At 39.6% G+C, this 25,193-nt stretch overlaps 1 protein-coding gene across 7 annotated transcripts in view; it reads right to left on the reverse strand.

The window, feature by feature from the left end:
• Nucleotides 1-1,843: 1,843 nt before the first annotated feature.
• The window catches only part of apc (APC regulator of WNT signaling pathway), a 167,092-nt gene continuing 143,742 nt past the window's right edge, over nt 1,844-25,193 (reverse strand). For all 7 annotated transcript variants that reach the window (XM_048621490.1, XM_048621496.1, XM_048621469.1 and 4 more), the window contains 7 exons: nt 23,210-23,588; nt 18,024-18,119; nt 16,363-16,502; nt 14,779-14,856; nt 13,891-14,007; nt 11,757-11,971; nt 1,844-9,390 (listed from right to left, as the gene is read on the reverse strand). In XM_048621490.1, coding sequence (XP_048477447.1) covers nt 2,757-9,390; nt 11,757-11,971; nt 13,891-14,007; nt 14,779-14,856; nt 16,363-16,502; nt 18,024-18,119; nt 23,210-23,588 — 7,659 coding nt within the window. In that variant the 3' untranslated portion in view covers nt 1,844-2,756. The remainder of the gene's footprint in view (nt 9,391-11,756; nt 11,972-13,890; nt 14,008-14,778; nt 14,857-16,362; nt 16,503-18,023; nt 18,120-23,209; nt 23,589-25,193) is intronic.

A 25,193-nucleotide genomic window follows, 5' to 3' on the forward strand; every position in this document is an offset into this window, starting at 1 on the left:
AAAAGTAGGGATACTTTGCTAAAAACTACACAAGGCACTAGTCAGAGCACAGCTGGAATACTGTGAAGTTTTAGGCCACTTACCTTATCAAAGATTTACTGGCACTGGAGGGCCGTTCAGAGAAAGGTTCACTCGGCTGATACTGGGTATGGAGGCACCATCTTATGATGAAAGGTTGAGTAGGTTAGGAATGTACACATTGGAGTTTAAAAGAATGACAGGTGATCTTATTGAAACATACAGGATTCTTAGGTTACTTGACAGATAGATGCAGCGAGGCTGTTGCCCCTGAGCGTATCTTGGACCAGAGGCCATAATCTCAGAATCAGGAACCACTTGTTAAAACAGAAATCAGGAGGAATTTCTTCTGAGGGTAATGAATCTGTGGAATTCTTTACTGCAGAGGTTGGGTCATTAAGGCATAGATGGACAGTTTTTTCATCAGTAAGGGAATGAAGGATTATGGCCAAAAGCCAAGAAGGAAGTGAAGTTGAGAGGTATCAGATCAGCCAGGATCTATTGAATGACAGAGCAGAAGTGATGGGCTGAATGGTTTACCTCTGCTCCTATGTCTGCTGGTTCAAGCCTAACTACTTGTATTGTGCCTTTAATGTCATAAAAATATTCCAACATTCATTACAGGAGCATTGTGAAAGAAAAAACCATTATAACACCAAGCCACATCAGAAACAATTAGGGCAGATGACTAAAAGCTTGGTCAAAAATGTAGGTTTTAAGGGCGTATTAAAATTTATGCTGTTTGCTTATCCTTAAGTCTGTAAACAAAGTCAAAGTCAATCAGTATACTGTCTAAAAAACACATCCATTTCCTTGTTTCTGCAATCTCAATCTCCTCCCATTCATAACAGCTGACATCATCAATAACACACTTATATCACTGACTGGTACTGTTTCAACGTTAACATCCCTCATTTAATTAACTCATCATGGACAAGATGTTTTCTCCAGCTATCACTTATAGCCTAACATCTCTAAAGCTCTTGAATATATGGCTAGGGTTGAAACCAAGAACCACTTCTTCACAAAGGGAAATCTGGAAAGTGTTCCATGAAAGGGTGGGGTCAATTGAAATTTTCAAGTCTGAATGTTGGGCTTTTACTAGGCAACAATGTAAAATCGTCCATTTTGGCTGGAAGAATGAAAAAGCAGCATATTATCTAAATGGTGAGATACTGTATGTTATCATTTATTGTGAAGGGAAGTGAATGCAAAAATATGGAGGTTTTGCTTCAGTTATACAAGGCACTGTTGAAACCATATCTGGATTATAGTGTATGGTACCGGTCACTTATTTAAGGAAGGATGAAAATGCCTCAGGAACAGTTCAGATATGGTTTATTATCCACTAGGGTTCAACAGAATAAGAAATGCCTTGATTGAAACACAAGATCCTAAGAGGTCTTGACAGTATGGATGCAGAAAGGATGGCAGAATCTAGAACGAGGAAGTCACTGTTTAAAATTTAGGAATCACCCATTTGGAACAGATAATGCATATTTTTTTCCCTCCAGAGAATTGAGAGTATTTGCAAATCTCTTGCAGAAAAGGTGGTTCAAGCAGAATCGTTCAATATTTTTAAGACAGCAACAGATTGATTCCTGCGAAGCAGAGGTGAAAGGTTAACAGGGGAAGGCAGGAATGTGGATTTGAGGATACAATCAGATCAGCAATGATTTAATTGAATGATGGAGCAAAGTTGAGGAACTGAATGACTCTTTGTTCACACGTTCGTTAGAAGCACAGAAATTGCATTAAAAAGTATCAAAACATTTGTGTTCTTCAATAAGGTTTATCCACAAAAATTCAACTGACAAACAATACATACAGTAATAATTTATTTTGAAATTTTCATTTAGTTATTCTGAAACAATTGTTGTTCCATTCATAAAAGAGTAGCCATCTCACCTCAAATAACAATATACAACAAGTTACAGCATAGCAATGGCTCTAACTACTTTTCTGGTAAAATCTAGATCAGGAGAAAATACTCCAGTCCAAAGCTGTAAGGTTACAGACAATCTCTTTTTTGCAGCACACACACAGCAGTGTATATTAACACACTGTAGCTATCTATGCACATCATGTGATCACAGAATCGAGTCATTGCTTCAAACAACATACCATCCAATCTGATCATGCATAAGAGCAGGCTGGGGAAGGTTGTTGCAGCAGAAATCATAAGGCTGTGAATTTCACAGCTGCATGATTGCTTAGAGGGGTTAGGATACTTCACAATTACTAACAAGGAATATTAATACTCAGTTCATTCACTTTTTTTGCATGTATGTAATTAGATATCTAATTTTTGAAACTCCCTGACCATTTTTTTGCTATTAAATTGTTGAACATGATTTATATGTTTTAATGGACTTACCTAGACAATTTTCAAGTATTTTAAAGTTATATAAGCCAAGCATTACATAAAAGGGTTATGGCAGGAACTCTTAATACATAATACAAGTAAACTGACTGTACATTGTGTTGCTTTTATGACTTGCAGGAATAATCTCAAACCTCCTAACCAAATGCATCTGCCAAATTTCCACCAGCATCTATATAGTTTCCTATCAAATATGGCTTCCTTAACAGAGACCCTCTGCAAACAGAAAAACAGTCAAGATATTTACAAAAGCATTTAAGTTGATCAATATTTCTTGTAAAACCAATAATCTCCAAATATCAGATAGGTGGGCCAAAATTATACATAATAAATCAATTTTCTACAATCAGTTATTTCAAACAGAGGTCACTAAATATGATCCAGAATGACGCTTAGGACTCTGATTTCCACTAGACTCGGGGTTTTCGGGTTTAGAGCTCTCCTTTCTTTTATTGTTGTTTACAGGTGTTGGGATTTGTGATGGCCGAGTGGAGCTGTTGTCTGTGCTACTTTTACGAGGGCTAGGTACATAGTTGAAAGGAGTTACTCTTGCAGCAACAGTACCACTAGGCGAGTTGTGCTTGCTTGAACTGTTTGAACTAAAAGGTGTACGTTCGGTGACAACCGTGGTCTCAATTTCTGGTGAGGTAGCAGAACTGTTCACAGCAGATTTTGCTTCTGTGTTTTTTTTCTCTGGACTATCTAACTGTGTAAATGAATTTAAACATTTCTCCATTCTTAGACCATGAGGAGGAGTTCTATGTTCTGACATTGGCTTGTTCTGTCCATCACCTGAGCCTTCTTCATCACTTAGAAACAACTTTTCAGGCACATCATCAATAACCGGGGGTGTATTGCCTGTTGGAGATTTTCCAGGCCGAGGATTGTTTATTGGACAGTCCTCAATTCTCACCCATACATCCTCAGTCTTTGACACAGGAGGTGCCATCTGGTAAACTAAATGTTTGGATTCAACATTATTTGGAGCTGAAGAATTCAGAGGGTGGTTGTTTGTTTGTGAAATGTCATTATCTTTAATTTTTCTCCAAGTTCCTCTCAAAGGAGCTTGGTTTTCCTTAGCTTGTTTATTACCATGAGCAAAATTCTGATGTGGTTTCTCATCTTCACTTTTAGCCTTCTCACTTGATTCTGAAGAAGCTGATAGAATTGATGAAGAGCTTCCTGTTCTTCGCCATGTGCTAACTCGAGGAAGGGATGAGGAATGTTTGCTATGTTCCCGTTTCCATGTACCCGATCTATTCACAGGAAGCCTTGAAGGGCTTTCAGAATGAGATCGAGCTATATCATGTTTCCGCATTGGCCTTCCTTCAAGATGTTCTGCAGTGAGATTCTGATTTGGAGGTACTTTTCTCCAACTGCTGGTTTGATTTGGTAAATGACTGGGCATCACATCAAGATTCTGAGATGGACTTAAAACTGGAGTCTGAGTTTGTGATCGAGTTGGTGATGCTGGCCTAGAAGGTGGTGATAAAGATTCAAATGAAGTCGATTCTTCTAATTTTCTCCTCAATGTTGGACTTGGAGCTTCTTTGATAAAGGTTGACTGACGCATCAATGTAGGCCTTTCGGATCTGTCAGATTCACTGCCACTTGACTTTGTTGAAGACATTCTTGACAGTTCCACTCTTTTACCTGGTACAGTGTTACTGCCACTCTGGCTTAATCCCTTAGAATTTGATTCACTTCTTGTAATAGATGATGTGCCCTTTCCTAAACCTGTTTGCTTTGAGGATGCCTGCTGACTCAGTGGTCTACCTGCAGATGTGTAAGACATTCTTCCCGATCCTGCAGGTTTGGCTGAGGCAGTGCTTGGAGAAGATGTCCTTGGCAGTTGTGATATCTTGTTGGAAGGGCTGATCCCATTCCTACCTGGAGATATGGAGTTTCGACCAGGAGATTGCATTGGTCTTGACAGGGATTGTTGAGAAGGTCTGGATGGTGTAGAATCTCTAGATCCTGATCTAGAAGATCCTTTGCTGTTTGATGCCCCCTGAGCACCTGTTTGCTTGCCCACTGGACTCGACTCTGATTTTATTGGCGTTTTAATGCCTCTTGGTGGATTATTTGTGTTTTGACTTGGGCTTGGGCTTTTAGAGGTTGTATTTTTTGGTGGCATCTTCGGAATAGGGCTTGTGCTAGGTGAACTGTTTCTTACACCAGGTATGTGAATCATGGTTCTTCCCCGCGAGATCATTGGCATATTTGCCTGTTGAGCGTACTTCGGTTGACTGGAAGCAGTCTCAACATTGGAACGGGCCTTCCCAGTTATTAAACTTTTATATACTCTTTTCCCTCCTCTAACAGCTTTAGCATTTTCTTCGTCATTCTTTTTGTTGTCACTGGTGATTTTCTCACCAGGTTTCACAATTTTAGGGCCTTTATTGGAACCAAGTGGTTTTTCTTCCTGGTCAGGTGTAAGGTGAAAGGGCGATCCTAAAGAAATACCAGATTTAAGTGACAGAATGGAATCAGAATCAGAAGAACCCTGCCTTGACAGGCAAGCAGCAGCCTGATGCAAGCTACTCACTATAGAATTAGCACCCTCTTGGATGGCTTTCCAGTCAAAACTTTCAGAATCTGGTGAAAAAGCCTGTTCTGAAAGAGGGCTTTGTACTTGCTCTCTCAAATTCATAGGTTCATCTGTCTCCTCTACTGATGCTGCAGAAGTATCACTTCCTGTATTTTCCCAGTTACTTTTAGCTTTTGCAAGGTGTTTTTTCTTTTTTGGCATAGCTGAACTTATGCATTCCTGTAGAAGATCATCTTCAGAGTCAATGCTGAGAGAACTAAGGGAACTGTTTCTAGAAAAACATACAGGTGTGTCTTCAACGTGAAATGACTTGGGTGCATAGCCCGAGACTGGAGGTCTGCTAACTGCAGCTTGGCTGTTTGTATGCTCTTCCTGTTCACTGTGCTGTGTTGATTTTTTATTATTATTCTCTTGGTCAATATCACTGAGAGAACTTAAGGATGAATTGCGAGAAAAGCAGACAGGAGTATCTTCAATGGCAAAATTCTGCATTTTTTCATCTGTACCAGTTTCTCTGTCATTGCTGTCTTTTGGTGTTTGAGAGAAAACAGCATGCCTCTGTAATGCAGCTTTTGACTGCCCTCTACTTGGCAAGGGTTTTTGACCTGATTGCATTCTATCAGTAGGTTGCTGACCATTAGAAATTTGTTCATTATTACAATTTTTTACATCATTAGAAGCTTTGTCTTTTTTGCCTTTTTCTTTTTTCAGTTCTGCCTTTTCTTTTGTGAGATCGGTATCATCGTCATCAAAGTCAAGTGAACTCAGTGAATCATTTCGTGAAAAGCAATATGGAGTTCCTTCAATTGGAGTGTAATGATGTGGGGAGTCAAATAGAAAACCTCCACGAATACGGTTATCATTACTTGATGGTTTATCGTGAAAATCCCCAGCAGCATTTTTTGTGGTTTGCCTTTTACTAGCTTTTTCCATTTCCTTTCTGTGCTCTGTGTAGCCTTCAGCAGAAAAGCTACTTGGAGAATCTGATGTAGATGCTCGTTGTAAGGAACGTGCTTTATATTCAGTATTCTGAGATATTGGTTTCACTGGAGATGTTGGTTTCCTTTTTTCAGTCTCTTGTTGATTTGCATTGTTCACAGATGTTGATGTTTGTTGCATTTGATTCATCATTTTTTTAATTCTGTAGGGTTTATGGCTCTTTCCTTTTGGCATAGCGGAATTTATACATTCAGCTAGAATATCACCTTCCTCCGATTTATCGTCCTGCCCTTGCTGAGCAGTACTGAGACCTTTGGCTGCCTCAGCCTCATCCATACTTCTGCCCTCAGTTGGGATAGTATCTCTCTTTTCCATCACTGCAGATTCAGATGCAGGCCGAACGCTTTCTGAATTTGCCAATTCATTTGGAGGTGACTCAATTGTGAGATCACTTAGAGATGTAGCTGTTGAAAAGTTTATCGGCGTTCCTTCAACACAGTAGATCCTTGGCATATCTTCTCTAAATAAGTCATGATTAAAACTTACATGCTTTTGAGCATGGACTCTATTTTGATTAGAAAGCAACTTGTATACAGGCAACTGACTTGGTTTCCTTGCTACAGGAGGTGGTATCCGTGATGTTGAACTAGAAGGAGTTTTCTTTGCTTTACTGGAAGATTTAGTTGGCATGGCTGAATTTATGCATTCTTCTAAGATATCAATATCGTCATCATCATCATCTTCCAGAATATCTTTCTCCGGTTCTGCAGCTTTGTCTGTTTTACATTTACTTTTTACACTAGCATCTTCCTCTTTATCAAGTTCTTCACTCTTATGGTCATCTTCATAAACAGGAGGCATTACTCTGAGCTCAAGATCTTTCTGAATAAATGGCTCATCAAGGCTAAGAGCGCTTAAACTTGATGCACAAGAAAACCCATCAGGAGTGTTTTCTGTGGCAAAATGCATCAAGCTATCGCCGTCCTGAGGAACTTGAACTCTTTGGACTGCAGCATTCACAGCCTCTTGCCTTTGGCCAGTCTCTCTGCTTTTAACATTAGTTTGATCCTTGATTTTATGTGTCTCTCTCTTTAGTTGAGCAGGTTGAGGTGGTGGTGTTTTACTTCTGCTAGGAGGCATTGTCTGTCCTGGACTGTCTGGAAGATCACTTGGACTTATAACTCCACTGACTGTTTCACTGCAAGGCTCACTCTGGATGGAACTAGCAATTGATTGACTTTCAAAGCTCCCCAGTGAACTGACTGAACTGCATCTACTAAATACTAAAGGAGTTTCCTGCACATAATGCTCTGGAGGACTCTTAGGAGTCTGTGCTCCACTCTTGGATGGTGATTTGGCACCTGAAGAGAACTCAACAGCTTTCTGCCTAGAAATATCAGGTTGAGACACATTGGTGGCCTGCAGCCTATTCTGTTTCATTCGTGTATGCTGTGAAGTAGAGGAACCCTCACCTATTGCTGCCTCAGCAGATAACTGGCCATGACTTTCCTTGAGGTCAATAATCTGCAAAGTGGTTCCATCATCTGATACATGTTTGGCTTGGCCACGCCCTTCCATTTCATCCTCTGATGACAGAGATGATAGTGAACTACATCTTGAAAAGCAAATAGGAGTATCCTCTACACAATAAGTCTGCATAGTTTCTTGGTTAATTGAAGGAGCCTTACAAGTGGCTGTTTTCTGTACTGCAGGAGTGGGAGTTGTTCTAGTTTGTGTAGAGCTAGGGTGAAGTTGCCTTGGTTGACTGGATGAGATTTTGGAACTTGATGTGCTTCCACGACTTGATGCTGCATGGTCTTTTGTTGCATCTTGAATCAAAGAACCTTTCGAGTACATAAAAGATTGCTTCTGTGAAGGGGGGATTTCTGAGGAATACTTCAAACTATAATCAATTGGCTGTTCAACATGGTGTTCTTCCTCTGTAAACTTTATACTATAATTTGTAGGCCTGTCCTCTTCCTCCTCATGCTGCTCTTCCTCAGAGTACCGTTCACTATAGTTAGTTGGTTTGTCATCTTCATAATCATCTACCTGGCAAAGAGATGGATTAACTTTCTGGTTCATTCTGTGCTCAGAATCTACTCTAATTTGCTCAGAATTGTTATGTGCTCTGGTGCTGTAAGAGCAATCTGCCTGACCAAATCGAGGTTGGAATTTAATGTGTGCTTCATCTCCACTGCAGGTACTTTCACAGTAGATGGAATATTCAGAGGGTTGAGTTCTGGCCTGTTTATGTTCATTCCTTTTCATCTCTTCTTCCACAGTATGCTTTTGCCGTGCCCACTGCTCATTTTGAGATGGACTCTGTCGGCCAGAGTTTAACTGTTCATCTGAATATTTAAGACTGTAATTAATTGGTGTGTCTAACTCTGCATCATTGTCATCTAAATGATTAGCATTGTGAATTTTGCTGGCAAGATCAGCTGGATATTTTTCATAATTGCAGAATTTGCTTTCATCATCTTCTGAGTAAGATTCTATTGATGGTTTCATTTGCCCTCTTTTCCCATAGCCATCACTGCTACTTACGCTATTCAAGCTATCATTTGATGATCTCCTGTACTCCATTTTTCCGTAAGGCATGGAAGTGATTCTGTTGGAATTTTCAGGTTTAGCATAATTAAAAATGTTAGTATTGGGATGAGATGATGATGTTCGTCTCATTCCGGTCCTGTCCTCTGGCATACAGTGTAGATCAGAAGCAGAGGCTGAATTCCTGTTCTCAGAGGATAAATGCATGCTTGTTACCTCCTCCATCACCTTGACTATTTGAGCTGCAGTGGTAGGAATCTGTCGCCCTACTCTTTTAGAAGGATCTGGCACATTATCAGAAGCAGGAAAGGAGGTAGTATCTGTTCCTCTTCGATCTCTTTCTACGCTTCGGTCCTTTTCTCCTCTGGAACTTTCTACACTGTTTCTGTCTCTTGAAGAACCAGATAACAAAGAAGTAGTCATATATGGTGACAGCACAGTCAGATTTCCAGTGTTGAAACTCTCTGATCTGCATACCCCATCATCATGCCGTCCAGAGTCCAAAACATACTCACTGTATCTACCTTGCTTGTGTCTTTGTCTATTGCGATGGGATGTTTTAGGGCTCAAATTATCAATATTATCAAAAGTTTCTGATAATTGTTGAGCATCCAGCTCTGCTTCAAGAGCCTTTTGTTTTCGGACATGCAGAGATGGCAGACTCGATCCTGGAGACATAATATTGGCATCTTTGTATTTAGCAGGTCTGTTGGCCATTAGATTCCTTAAAGCTGCAGCACTTCCCATTGCAATCATTTTGTGTTTAGAATGAATTAGATTTTTGAGCATGCTAACTGCTCCCATGTCCCACAAAGATTCCTGATCCTTGGCATTTCGAGCGGAGAGATTCCAAAGAGTTCCACATGCATTGCTAACTATTGTCAAACTGTGTGATTTTAAGTGCTGTAGCAATGTCTGTAGGCAATTATTTTCTCGTAGGATGTTTCTAGGAATTAGAACGAGAATTATGAATTAGAAAACTGGTTTATAAAAACATTTATAAACCTCATATACACTAGTGTATATAAATTTCAAATCAAGGCAAAAATACCTAATAAAATAAGAATAAGTTAAACATTCACAGATTAGTTATGCAGACTATTCTTTTCAAATTCATTTGAACTCAATCTTGAAGCACTTTAGAAGGAAGGAGAGCAGGAGAGAAGAGGTCAGGAAACAGCAGTATGGATTGGGAAAGGAAGAAAGGAAGGGAAGAATGCAGGGAGGGCTGTAGTATAAGGGAGTGAAGTTAGCTGACAAAATTTTAAGTTTTCTCCTGCAAGAAAGAGATGGAGCCGTTACTTGTGATGGCTACTTTACGAGCAGCATCCTGCAATAAGATTGATGCCTACTGCAGGGAATCAGTGCCCTGCATGTGGGGGCATTTGCTTAGTATATGCAAGGCAGACATTTTAAATCTATTTCCATTGACAATTCTGTCTTCAGAGAATTCCAGAGTGAACACAGATAATTAGCCATTGTTTCAAACTCATGTTAGGACATATATTCAAATTGTTGTGGTGTTTTAGGACTCCATGGAAGCAGAAAACAGAACAGGACATACTCAGCAGTCAGAGGCTGAAGGGGGAGAAACAGTTAATATTTAAAGTTGATGACTTTTCATCCAATGCCTCTTCTATCTCCTCAATACTGCCTGACCTGCTAAGTTTTTTTCCCAGCATTCTCTGTTTTTATTTCAGATTTCCAACAGCTGTAGTATATTGCTCTTCTATCCATGGAAGCAGATGTCTTCTATGTTGCTGTCTAAAGAGAGTAAGGTTCTCAAAATGTTTTATTACTCGGTCATAAACATGGTTATGAAGTACCAATGTGAATTGAAGTCTGTCCTTTTGTTTAATTATTTATTTTTGCCCTGGGAACAAAAATTACATCTTAGGAGAATTTAAAATTAGTTTTATCCTGACTGATGTGATTCGATAGTAAGTGGTTTCCCTATATTTCTGATTTCTGAAAGATTTATATTGGCAGTGCACACTATTCCCAGTACATTCCCCAGCAATTTTACAGGACGTTAATTTAAACAAAAATCGTGCACCTTTCATGTGTCTCTAAAAAGGGCCACAAATAGCAATGAGAAAAATGATTAGATGATCTGCTTTGGTGCTGTTGGTTAAGGCACAGAAGATACTAAAGGGCGTAAGAAAAGCTTTTCTGCTGTTTACTGAATTGTACCATGGAGCATCTTATATTTACCTGAGGAGGAAGGGCTTCAATTTCATGATTCTTAATTAGGGAAATATACTTTTAAATTGAAAAGGAGTTGGATGTATTGTGTAGAAATATGACTCTTTTACTTTGAATATTCTGTGCTTGCATAAATATAGAAAACCATTTTTCAAACAACTGAATCAATTCACAAAACTCTTACTGCAAAATATTCCTCTATTGAAAGCATATTCAGAACTATGCATAGTTCTGAAAATAATTAGATGATCTGCTTTACTGCTGTTGGTTAAGGCACAGAAGATACTAAAGGGCGTAAGAAAAGCTTTCCTGCTGTTTACTGAATTGTACCATATGCATAGTTCTGAACATGCTTTTAATAGAGGAATATTTTGCAGCAAGAGTTTTGTAAACTGATTCAATTGTTTGAAAATGGCTTTCTATATTTATGCAATTAAACTAGTAAAATTCCTTGCCGAGTCAGCTTCATTCTTCTCTGAAAATATTCCCCATGTCATTAGTAAATTAATGATGCAAAACAGAATGGGAAATTTGCTTACATATATGAACAAGTTTGTACTAGGTCAGTCAGTCTATGGTTACAAATTCAAGAATGCTATCAAGGGCCAAACTGTGCTTGCTGTGACAACCTTTGATCTCATACCAAGGAAGGAAAATTTTAATATCTTAAGTTCTATGAAACCTGCAATTGTTTTTAAAGATGTTTTAAACAGACTAAAGTAGGAGTGATGAATTGGACAATTCTACCATTGTTTCAGTTTTGCCAGTGCTAACCAGTTACTTTACTGAAGTTAATTAAAGAGTGACGTGAATGCTTGTAATCTCATGCAATAGTCTTCATTCTATTGTTATCCCATGTGCGATTTATAGTTTGTGCCAACTGCAATTTGCCTATTAATCCCCTTCACTTGGGGATTGTTTGGTAAATTTGGTTTGCGTATTCTGTACTGGGATCAGGCAATACAGAGTAGATGACTGAATTAAGGGTATAATACATTACAACACTGAAGTTAAGGAATCTTTTAAATCACCATAATTATAGAAATCTACATGATTGACTTTCATGAAGTAAAGACAAATTATTTCAATAAATAAAAGCACACACACCTGTGATCTTCATTTGTAGCAATCAGACTAGAAACATTTCGTAGGATTCCACCTCCACTTTCAATAATGGCAAGCGTATTAGTTTGACTTCTGTAGGTTAAAGTGCTGACCAAAAATGCAAGAGCACCACACACAGAACAGATGTCAGCCTTATTCTCAGTGCAATGTGCAGACAAATTCCAAAGGGCACTAAGAACACTCTTTAGGGTTGATTCCTTTAAAAATAAAGGAATAATTAATACAATTTCTTTCTTGTTTGACAAATTTAACCTGGAAAACATTTTTGAATATTTCCATGGTACCTATTTTACATTGTGCATCTTTCTGACATACTCTACATTTGAATGTTGTAACATGTTCAATTTTCATCAGAACTTCTGCCCTAGAACACAGAGTTGTAAAAACCTTGACAGATAGCACTTGCAGTATGTTAGGATAGTGTATATGATCTTTATACTGAATATCAAATTCAATGAGACATTTATATGTAGCAAATTCCCAAGTGCAATAAAAAGTATAGACATTTTCATTCCACAGACCTGATAGAGGTCTGAGTAAAATTTGAGGTGAGACTTTCAATCTTCACTCTGCTCAAGTTCAAACGATTCAAGGGTGGGAGAGTATATACTCCGTAACATTTAAAACAAGTTTACTCCATATCTTTTATGTTTGTTTTAATACCACATGTGCTAGACTTACTAAGCAAAACAAGAGATCACAGTGTAGAGGCTAAAAATAGCATAGATAGGTTAGCTAACAGGAAGCAGAGATCAGTCTTAAATGTCATTTTCAGGTTATCAAGATGTAATAAGAAAGATCAGCACTGAATCCTCAACTATTTATATGAATGACTTGGTCGCAAGAATTAAATGTATACTGTTAAATTTGCTGAAGACATAAGAAAAGTAGGAATGTAAGTTGTGAAGAGGATGCAAAGTGTGAAAAGAGATAAAGATAGGTAATACTGTAATATTTTTCCATGAAATTGTGGATGTCATCGAAAAGGAGAACATTTGTTGCTTGTTCTTAGTTGTCCTCGAATTGGGTGGCTTACTAGGCTATTACAGGAAATAATTAAGAGTTGACCAGGTAGATGAGGCTAATTTCCTTCAAATTAGTGGACTTGATGGATTCTTACAACAAATGATGACAGTTTAAAGGTCACCATGGAGACTAGCTTTCAATTTCAGATTTACTAATTGATTTAAATTCCGCCAGCTGCCATGGTGGAATTTGAATCTGTGCTCCCAGAGCTTTAATGTGGGTTTCTGGATTACTAGTTCAGTGACAATACCACTGCATCACAATCTCCCTAATGTATAATGTTGGAAAATATGAGCAAGTCCATTATGGCAGGAAGAATAGAAAATCAGCATATTATATAAATGGAGAGAGCTTGCAGACATCAAATCCTGAGAGACCTTGATAGGATGGATAATGAACAGATGTTTCCCCTTCTGCAAGAGACTAGAAATAGGGGATACTGTTTAAAAATAAGAGAACTTCCATTTAAGAAGGAGATGAGAAATATTTTCTCTGAGTGTCAACAGTCTTTGGAATTCTTCTCCAGTTAGCGATGGAGACAGTCATTCAATGTTTTAAAGCAGCAGTAGATAAGATTCTTAATTAGCTAATGAGTCAAAGGGTATCAGGGTTGGTGGGAATGTGGAGTTGAGGCCACAATCAGCCATGATCCTATTGAATGGCCGAGCAAGCTCGAAGAGCCAGATGGCCTCTTGTTTAATATGTTTGCACAAACTGCTGGTCAGTGTTGCTGTGCAATTGGTAGAACTGGCATGGACACAAAGTTTTAATACCTGTGGGGAAATATTGAGCACCACCTCTACTTTCAACAAATATTTACTCAAAACCACATGAATGAAATCACTGCATTGAATGTATAAACTACCAAAACGTGGCACACTATGACCCCTTCTGTAGTTACTGTATCTTTTTATGAATTACAAACTTGGGAGTTTTTTTTCCTTGAAATTCTAGTCTTCAAGTTACAAAAGAAAGTACAGATTGAAAATAGCAAGATGGCAGGAGAGGTCTAACTTTTCAGTAGTCACATTTCTATGAAAATTCTGAATGGAACACAGCTTCAATTATAACTGTAAAGTAATTCATCTACCTTTTTCACATCCAGTGCACATTCCATTAATGCGCTCACGCTTCCAACTTCACGCAAGATCTTTTTACTGTTTACATCGGCTCGCCAGGATAAATTTCGCAATACACTTGCAATTACCTGTAACAGAAAGTTGTAGTTTACCTGTAAATGAAAAAAATGCATTTCTTTTCCTGAAATTGCCAATTTTATTTTTATTTCCTCCTTTATTCCTAATGCATGGCAGGACATCAGATTCTCTCATGTTAACACCAAAATATCATTCCTTTCAATTCCACCCTCAGACGACTGTCTGTGTGGAGTTTGGACATTCTCCCCATGTCTGTGTGGGTTTCCTCCCACAGTCCAAAGATGTGCAGTTTAGGTGGATTGGCCATGCTAAATTGCCCCATAATGTTCAGGGATGTGTAGATTGGGGAGGTTACAGGGGGATGGGTCTAGGTCGGTGTGGACTTGTTGGGCTGAAGGGCCTGTTTCCACGCTGTAGGGATTCTATGATTCTATGATTTATAAAGTCTTACAGAAAAAGCCAGTTGCATAAAACTTCAAGATGGTAAACTCTTCTCAGAAATGGTCTGATTAGTACAACATTTGATTAAAAGGCAAGGAACTGTACATCGAGCGAAAAGAAATTGAAGTGGATAATAAGCAATCGTGTGCAGCATTTTCTCCAAGTTAAAGATAGCATTATGACTGCCAGTGAACTATTTTTTGCCATTTTCTATTATATTCTCAACTTAGCAAGACAGTAGTCCAATAAAATGATCTGTTTAAGATGTTTAATGCACTTAGCAAAATCTCATACTTCAAATGACCTTGCTTACCAGAGGCTTTAAAAATTCTACATACGGAATTCCACTGAAGCTTAAATTAACAAACTAATATTTTTACCTGCTGTAGATCTTCACTTTCTGATTTCAGTTGAGCTACCATTGCTCTCATACACCCCTTCATAGAGCAGAGTGTGGCCTGTGAAGAGGAAACATCACTGCAGAAGCAACTCTTACACAAATGTAATTTAGTTTTTTTTAATGCTAAGATTGCTGAAATATTTCAATCATAAGTGGGAAGTTTGTAAATAGCAACACCGACTGCAGTCGAGAGTGTCACCATGCCATGTACTTTCAGAAGCTCCAAAGCAGATGCCAGCCCTAAAAGCAAAGCACTGGAAGAGATCATTCCTCATCTCAAACCCCATTACAACTTTGGCTCAAAATCTTCAACTAGTTTGATCAATTTTAATCCAACTATTCAAGTAAACTGATTGAGAATGATTGTATACCAATTTAATTTCAAGTTATTTTTAAATGACAAAGTAAACCACAAAATTTTGTGGTTGGGCGGCACAGTAGCTCAGTGGTTAGCACTGCTGCCTCACAGCGCCAGGGACCCAGGTTCGATTCCACCCTTGGGCAACTTTCTGCATGGAGTCTGCATATTTTCCCCATGTCTGCATGGGTTTCCTCTGGGTGCTCCAGTTTCCTCCCACAGTCCAAAGATGTGCAGGTTAGGTGGATTGACCATGCTAAATTGCCCATAGTATCCAGGGGTGTGTAAGTTAGGTGGATTAGACATGGGAAATGCAAGGTTACAGGGAAAGGGAAGGGGGATGGAGATGGATCTGGGTGTGATGCTCTTCGGAGGGGCAGCGTGGACTTGGGCCGAATGACCTGTTTCCACACAGTAGGGATTCTATGAACTTTATAAAATTTTGTAAATGCTAGAATTGTGAGACAAAGCAGAAAATATTGGAAACATAAGGTGAGAGAATAGATAAGTTCAATTTCTTTGGAAGTATGATTCACAGAAGAAGTTTAGCATACAGGTGCAGCAAATGATTAAGTTATGAAATGCATCCTTTATTAAGGATGTAATATTTCAGTTATATATTGTACAATTTTGATCTCATTTAAGGAAGGAAATAAATGCAGGCGGAGGATCAGACGAGGTTTACTAGGTTGAAAATGGGAATAAACAGTTTGTATAATGAAGAATGACTGGACAGACTTAGCTTTTCACTGGATTTCAGATGAGAGAGGGTTGATTTCTTTGAAGTTCATAAGATTCTGAGTGATCTTGTCAGTTAGCTGTGGAAAGGATAATCCCTTGTTTCGGTTCATCCAGAACTATGGAACACCATTTTAAACTTAGGAGTTGCCCTTTTAGGACAGAGATGAGAGAAATGTATTTCTATCAGAAATCTGTGTGACTTTGGACCTCTCTGCCTCAAAAGGTAATGGAGGTGGGGTCATTGAATATTTTTAAAGTACAGGTAGATGCTGTTCGTTACACAAGGAATAAAACGTTATCGGGGTAGTTGGGAATGTAGAACTCAGAAGCCAAACAGATCAGTAATGATCTTATCGAATGGCAGTGTAGGTTTTCAGGGCCAAATAGCCTACTGCTGCTTATTATTCATACGTTGGTATGTGTAAGATACAAACCCAAAAGAAAAATCCACAATAAACTGCCTACCTTATTTGCAACATCCCCAAAAGTTAAATTTGTAAGTGCCATCCCAGCATATCGTCGTAAAGTGATGCTGTAATGGTCATCAGTGAGTCCATACATTTCACAATCAACTTGCAACAATTCAGCTATTGCCTGCAAACCACCTGCACATCAGAATAACATTAGTCAAAATTCAACTTCTTTACAAAGCTAATATTTTTAAGAAGCATTGAAAAAGAATCATAAACATCTTAAAGTTAAGTCAGCATCCTGAAAAAAAATTCCTAATTCAGCAATGGTAAGATTTGGCTCACAGGAATGGATAAATAGGTTCACAAAAGGTCTGCAAAATATTCCAATTCTCACAAAGTGCTTCACTGAGAAGTCATTATTCATTTCAGTGTTTGTAAAATCTTGTTGCACATAAATTTGTTGTCTATATTCTTTTCCTATTCTTACACATCCATGCATTCCTGAATATTAAAAGTCTTGTCATTGTGTTGACTTTCCTGTAAACAAAGCTAAATGTTTTAGCTTTGATGGCACATGAACAAGAATCATAATACTTACATTAGGTGCCTAAGTACAATGTGGGACCAATATTGAAAATTATGGAGACTATTACATCTTGAGGGGCCACTGAGATGGCTGTGCACTCAGCCACGAACTGTTCTCACATGGGACTAACATGAAAAGCTGAATGTCACTTTGCATCAATATAAAAGAATCCAGTTAAACAAACAAGGCTGCCCCTTTACAATATTAATAACCATCAGGAGTAGGTCACAAATCACAATCTTCATGTGTTAGTCTTTTAGGCTTGTTGATTCCTACTTTAACAATGACAATTCACTCTTGTGCTACAGTTTGAATTTCTAGATAGCAGACTGCATAATTTTCACAATCATTTCACAATTTTGTGGAGGGTTTGTGTTATAAAAGTAGACTGGATACGCTGGGACTGTTTTTTCAACTGGAGTGTAGGAGGTTGAGGGATGACATCATAGAGGTTTATAAAATTATGTGGGGCATGATTTCCCTAAGGTGGGTGAGTTCAAAACTAGGGGGCATATTTTTAAGGTGAGAGGAGAAGGATTTAAAAAGGACATGGGCAATTTTTTATTTTTAAAAATGCAGAAACTGATTCATGTGTGAAATGAACTGCCAGAGAAGTGGTGGATGCATGTACAGTGACAATGTTTAAAGGATAGTTGGATAAGTACATGAATAAGAAAGGTTTGGAGGGATATGGGCCAAATGCTGGCAGGTGTGATTAGTTTAGTTCGGAAACATGGTCGTTGTAGACTAGTTGGACTGAAGGGTCTGTTTCTGTACTGCAAGACTCTACAACTCTGTTTCTGTTATTTCCTCACATTAACTTAAGGTGCTTTCTGTGAGGTACGACTCCATTCTTACAGTTCCATTTTCTCTTTCCGTCTCCCCATCATCAACTCCCCCATTGCTGCCACAATCATTCCAAATTAATATTAGACATCAAGTAGGGATCCAAATCACACTGATTTGGAGACCAACAAAAGGGATCACATTTTGGAGACACTACAATTTTTTTCTTGTCAAAGACCTCAAGTGATTCATATCAGTTCTGGTGCAGTTGAATTTTGAATGCATGTACATAATATGACACATAAACTTTCCAATCTAGATAACAAGGCTGCATTGTTCACCTAGTTCATTCATTGCATGTCTGTGTTCCTCGTCAAACGAAAGCTTCATAAGTACGCAAACTGCAGGGCAGATCTGGTGCTCCACTGGAGATGGCACTGTAACAGCACAATGGATATACAAAGCGAAAGGAAGCAATTCAAATTTATAAATATTCTATTTTCACTACTTCATTATAATACATCTTCCAAACATGAACTTTAGAATTCAATGAAGTCAATTAAAATCAATCTTAGCAAACAAAGACGATCTAAAGGCCAGACAAAAATGTTACTTTTTTTTTGTTATTTAATAAGTAGTTGAAACAAATCTCTTGCTTGACACACCATATACCAATGCAGAGATTCGGTCAAAATTTTAAAATTAGACTATATATTTGGTTGTTATTGTTCACTCACGCGTTGGCCAATCCACTCGCTTTAACTGGCTAGTGAGTACACAAATGTAAAACCAAGGACAAGACATCCAACATTTTTACCATTTTAAACAAAAACAGCCTAATATACACACAGTTAAGGAAGCTTAACACTTGAATCACATTATCTGCTTAGAGGTTGTCACAGCAAAATAAAAACAATCACCCAACAGGCCCTTTGTGTTCTAACAGTTTATCATTCTAAAACAAAATCTTACTAACTAAATGAGCGTATATGGCAATACTTAACTGAAGAGTTAACTATGTAGGGCAGAAAATAAATTACACTATTGTTGTAGAACTAGGTAAAATCCTAAACATAGAAGATAAGAGTGGCCATTTAGCCAATTGAGTCCACTCTGCTATTCAACAATATCACAGCTAATCTCATACTTCCACACTCTCACCATATCTATTGACACCTTTAGCCTCCAAAGGTCTGGCTATTTCTTAAATATATTCACTGACTTGGCCTCCACATGTTTCTGTCGTAGAGAATTTCACAGTTCAACACCATCTAAGTTAATACATTTCTCCTTGACATAGTTCAAAATGGTTTACCCCTTATCCCGAGTCTGTGACCCTTTGTTCTGGATCCCTCTGTCCAGGGTGGAACAGATTTCCTGCATACAGCCTGTCCAGCCATCAGAATTTTATATGTTTCAATGGGACCCCTTCATTCTTCTAAGCTCCCATTAATGCAGGCCTATTAACCCCATCTCTCCTGATAGAACAAACCTGTCATCCCAGGAATCAGTCGAATGAACATTTGTTGCACACCCTCGATGGTAAAGATTTTTTCCCCCATTTTAGCATGAATGTTCCCCAATCATTTAAATAATATTCTGCCATTCTGTTTTGCTACTAAAGTGGGCAACTTCACATTAATAGATGCTATACTACATCTGCCATGCATTTGCACACTCATTCAATGTATCTAAATTGCTTTGAAGCCTCTTTTCGTCCTCAACTCCCACACTTTCTTCCACTTCAAAAATGATCGATTTATTCCCACACTCTGGTAGTCATATACTGGCATGGATTGAGAATCAGTTAACAGATAGGAAACAATCTTATTTGCTTTAATTTTGCACATTAACCTTGTGAGATTTATCAGAATCCAAATATACTTTCTGAAAATCCAAATATGCTACATCTACTCATTCTACTTTATCTGTTCTACTAGCAACATCCTCAAAAGACTCCAGTCAGTTTGTCAAATATGATTTCCATTTCATAAATCCATGTTGACTTTGTATAATCCTATTAGTATTTTTTCAGTATCCTATTATCACATTCTTTAGAACAGACTGGAGCATTTTCCCTACTACAGATGTCAGGCTAAGCAGTCTGTAATTCCCTCCCTCCTTTTTAAATACTGGGTTAAGCCACATTTGTCACCCTCCAATCTGCCAGTAGTGTTCTAGAATTTATAAAATTTCGGAAGATGACAACCAACACATCAATATTTTCCACAGCCACCTCCTTTAGTATATTGGGATATAAATTATCAGGCCTGGTTTCCAGTCCCAATAGTTTCAACAGAACTATTACTTTAAACTAGTACTAATCTCCTTCAGTTCTGCATTCCCAAAAACTCTTGCTTCCCTGGCATTTCTGGGATGTTACTGGTGTCTTCTTCTATGATGACAGAATTAAAGTACAGGTCAGATATCTTTTATCCACAAATCCAAAATTTAAAAAATATTTCTATGATTTGAGCCTATAGACAACTGCTGTAAAATGGGATTAGAATAATTTGGGATAACAAGGTGTAGAGCTGGATGAACACAGCAGGCCAAGCAGCATCAGAGGAGCAGGAAGGCTGACGTTTCGGGCCTACACCCTTCTTCAGAAATGGGGGAGGGGAAGGGGGTTCTGAAATAAATAGGGAGAGAGGGGGAGGCGGATAGAAGATGGATAAAGGAGAAGATAGGTGGAGAGGAGACAGACAGGTCAAAGAGGCGGGGATGCAGCCAGTAAAGGTGAGTGTAGGTGGGGAGTTAGGGAGGGGATAGGTCAGTCCAGGGAGAATGGACAGGTCAAGGGGGCAGGATGAGGCTAGTAGGTAGGAGATGAGGGTGCGGCTTGAGGTGGGAGGAGGGGATAGGTGGGAGGAAGGACAGGTTAGGGAGGCAGGGACAAGCTGGGCTGGTTTTGGGATGCGGTAGGGGGAGGGGAGATTTTGAAGCTTGTGAAGTCCACGTTGATACCATTGGGCTGCAGGGTTCCCAAGCGAAAAATGAGGTGCTGTTCCTGCAACCTTTGGGTGGCATCGTTGTGGCACTGCAGGAGGCCCAGGATGGACATGTTGTCTGAGGAATGGGAGGGGGAGTTGAAATGGTTTGCGACTGGGAGGTGCAGTTGTTTAGTGCGAACTGAGCGTAGGTGTTCCGCAAAGCAGTCCCCAAGCCTCCGCTTGGTTTCCCCGATGTAGAGGAGGCCACAACGGGCACAGCGGATACAGTATACCAATTAGCAGATATGCAGATGAACATCTGCTTGATGTGGAAAGTCTTCTTGGGGCCTGGGATGGGGGTGAGGGGGGAGGTGTAGGGGCAGGTGTAGCACTTCCTGCGGTTGCAGGGAAAAGTGCCGGGTCTGGTGGGGCTGGAGGGGAGTGTGGAGCGGACAAGGGAGTCACGGAGAGAGTGGTCCCTCTGGAAAGCAGATAAGGGTGGGGAAGGAAAAAATGTCTTTGGTGGTGGGGTCGGATTGCAGATGGCAGAAGTGTCAGAGGATGATGCGTTGGATCCGGAGGGTGGTACGTGAGGACGAGGAGGATTCTGTTTTGGTTGTTATTGCAGGGAGGGGGTGTGAGGGATGAGTTGTGGGAAATGCGGGAGACACGGTTGAGGGCATTCTCGACCACTGTGGAGGGAAAGTTGCGGTCCTTGAAAAACAAGGACATCTGAGATTTTCGGGAGTGGAATGCCTCATCCTGGGAACAGATGCGGCTGAGGCGAAGGAATTGGGAATAGGGGATGGCATTTTTGCAGGAAGGTGGGTGGGAGGAGGTGTATTCTAGGTAGCTGTGGGAGTCAGTGGGCTTGAAATGGATATCGGTTTCCAGGTGGTTGCCAGAGACAGAAACAGAGAGGTATCAGAGATGGTCCAGGTGAACTTAAGGTTGGGGTGGTAGGTGTTGGTGAAGTGGATGAACTGTTCGAGCTCCTCGTGGGAGCACGAGGCAGCGCCAATACAGTCATCAATGTAACGGAGGAAGAGGTGGGGTTTAGGGCCAGTGTAGCTACAGAAGAGGGATTGTTCCACGTAACCTACAAAGAGGCAGGCATAGCTTGGGCCCATGTTTGGCCCTAAACCCCACCTCTTCTTCCATTACATTGATGACTCTATCGGCGCCGCCTCGTGCTCCCACGAGGAGCTCGAACAGTTCATTCACTTCACCAACACCTTCCACCCCAACCTTAAGTTCACCTGGACCATCTCTGATACCTCTCTCTCCTTCCTGGACCTCTCTGTTTTTGATGGTACATGTTTTTGATCAGAGTGGACTGGATGGACTGAAGCGTCCTTCTTTGTGCTGTATGACCTACAAACCAAAGATCTTTTTGAGAATGGACCCAAACAGACCTGCTGACACGGTGAGTTCAGGTCCTTTGGAGAAAAACAAACCTTTGCTTAGCCCAAATGGACCTAAAAGCAAAGGCTTCTCCCGCCACCTCAAAAGGCCCAAACACATTATATCTACAGGTCTGTTTGGATCCTCTGGAAAACTTTGCTTTTAGGTCCATTTGGGCCAAGTGACTTTTTTCCCTCACCCAAAGGGCTCAAATGGTCCTAAAGATATTCAGACATATCCAAAAACATCCTTTCCCAAAGACAAACACAGCTGGTCCCAAGGTTTTTGGATAAAGGACTCTTGACCAATAATAGTTTAATTGCTCTGCCATTTCTTCATTATTAATTCTCCTGAAGCCTACATTTATCTTCACTAATCTTCATCTTTCTGAGTTCTTATGGTTGCTTTTATATGCCTTGCAAATTTACTCACAAAGTCTAATTCCCCTTGTTACTCAACCTCTGGGTCCTTCTTCGCTGAATTCTAAACTGGTCCCAGGCTTGTTACATATTGTAGCAACTTTAAACAGTTCCTTTTTGGATCTATTACTAACAGGAAAAAACTCATCACAAATTCCTAACTTACTGCTAACAATGATTGAACACATCCTGCTAAAATGTAACTAACTACCAGGAATAGCCAAAGCTGGCTGTCAAGGATCATTTTAAGGATGGTTTCACAATATGAAGGTGTAAAGGCTGCATTTGCTGACACTGCATTTGGAGAGGGATCATTTGCTTTGGTGTGGACGGCATACTGAGCAGAGTCAATAACATGCTTTCTTTAGAGAGTTTCACTTCCCCACTGAGAATACTTTTGTTTAAATCTGTCAAATACTAGAACATTTTTCTACCTATATTGGAAGACAAACATGGTATCTGTATAATGCTTTCCCTTATGCCAGTAGCAGTATCCCAGGCAGAACAGACTGAAAGGACAATCGATTATAAAAGAAAGATGAAATTCTTCAGGCTATGATACTGAGAAAACAACTTTAAACATGATTATGAATTCAATTCAATAAACACTTATAAATAGTTGCCATACATACTTGCTTACAAACTATATTATAATCAAAGAATTTAAAATGCAGAACTTATCTACGTTACTTTGCTTATTAAAGGCTACTTCTTTTAATAAAAAGATGCAGAAAGAAGCTAACACATTACACTGTAAAGAAAATGTCATACTTGGATTTTTATCTTGATCCACGCCTCGCTCATGTGCTTCCTGCCATTCCCAGCACGTCTCACAGTAAGCACGGATTTGTTCTAGTAGGTGAAGAACACGGGTCTCCCGTCTTCCTCTCTTGTCATCTGGCTGTGAATGGATGATATTGTGCAGTGCAGCACTAGCCCGCGCACGGGCCTCCTTGCTGCCACGTGAATTGCCTAGCAGCACAGAGTCTTTATCATTGCCGTGCAAAAGCTGTATCAGCAGTGGAAGACAACCAGACTGACGCATAGCTATACAGCTGTCCTGAGAACTAGACATTGCTAGCAAAGTTCGAGACATATCATCCTTGTCGTGTGTACCAAGCATTGACAGCAGCGAATATACCATTTCCACCTATAGCCCAAGTGAATCAAAAAGGTTAAATTTTGTTCATATCGTAGGATCAACAATCAATGACGTGAAGTCTAACTACAGAAATGTTGACAAAAATTATACCCTGTTTAAAGACCTTTAATTTGTGACAGAAGTCATTTCTACCTTAGCAGATGTGGAATGGGAAAATTCTTACTGATTCAACTGTGTCTGGACAATAAATTACATTTATCCGACTGCTTGCACTCCATTGTTAGAATTGGATCATAATTGGATAACATCAGAAGATCGAAATCCATTTAAAACAGAATTAATTAATTGCCTTTTGGTAGATATTTTAGCTAATTTCTAATTAACCTATTCAGAGATGTTATCACAAATCTCTGGAGCAGGTCAGACTTGAACCCAAGCCTCCTAGTTTAGAGGTATGGACATTACCACTCTGCCAGAAGCACCCTGCACTCTATATTTTATAGTATGTAACAATATAATATACTACAGATTTATCAACTTTCCAGCCTATAGCATATTGGATGAGTAAATTCACAGATTTCATGCGTTGAGCAGGGATATTCTGACCTACCCAATTAATTGCTCATTAACAACAGCTAATAAGTCTAACATGTCCTAAAACACATAGGACACAGAAGGGGGTCTTTGAGCTCTTGTGGTATAGTGACAGCATCCCTATTTCTGGGCCAGAAGACCCCAGTTTAAGTCTTGCTGACTACATGACATGTAATAACATGTCTGAAAAGGTTGATTGGAAAGCATCTGGAAGGGGGTCTTAGGATTCTTCTGGTGCATTTGTGGTGTCCCTATCTCTGAGCCAGGACATCCAGGTTCAAGTTCCACCTGCTCCAGAAGTACGTAATACCATCTCTGAACAGGTTGATTTAAAAATGATTAATAAATAAACAAACATTTTAAGGGCCCTTACGGTACAGTGGTAGTATCCCTAACTCTGAGACAGAGGCATGAGCTCAAGCCCCATCTGCTCCAGAGGTGTGCAACAACGTCTGAACAGTGTCTAGACAGGGAGGTCTTAGGACTCTTGTGACACACAGGTAGTGTCCCTACCTTTTGGCCACAAGGCCAGGGTTCAAGTCCAAACAGCCCTGGGTGAGTCACAAGTGTCTGAACAAGTTGATTAGAAGTATCTACCCCATTAGAAGTTTACTAGTTCACAAAATGTGGCTTGAACAGTGGTGTGACCTAATGGATAAAGTATCTAACCTTGGTGTGGTTATCAGATGATTGAGGATTTCAGTCCCGTTGCAGTTGCTTTAAGGGCTCTCGTGGTGCAGTGCAGTAAACTTAATTCTGGGCCAGAAGATTGAGGGGTGTGCCAGAACAAGCTGATTGAAAATATCTACATGGCACACAGGAAGGCTCTTATGGTACAGTGGCAGTGTCCCCATATCGAAGTCAGAAAATCTGGGTTCAAATTCCACCTACTTCAGGAGGCAGATCTAACACATCTGAACAGGTTGATTAAAACTACACAGTGCAGAAATTTGTTTCTTCTGGCATTCACGCTCATTTACTCATCTTTTAGTTTCTTCCCTCATTTCCTAGTTGCTTATTGAATAAACCTATGCTATTTGCCTCAATCATGTAGCAATG

Source organism: Rhincodon typus, chromosome 3 (genome assembly GCF_021869965.1).
Source record: "Rhincodon typus isolate 14 chromosome 3, sRhiTyp1.1, whole genome shotgun sequence".
Classification (NCBI taxonomy): domain Eukaryota; kingdom Metazoa; phylum Chordata; class Chondrichthyes; order Orectolobiformes; family Rhincodontidae; genus Rhincodon; species Rhincodon typus.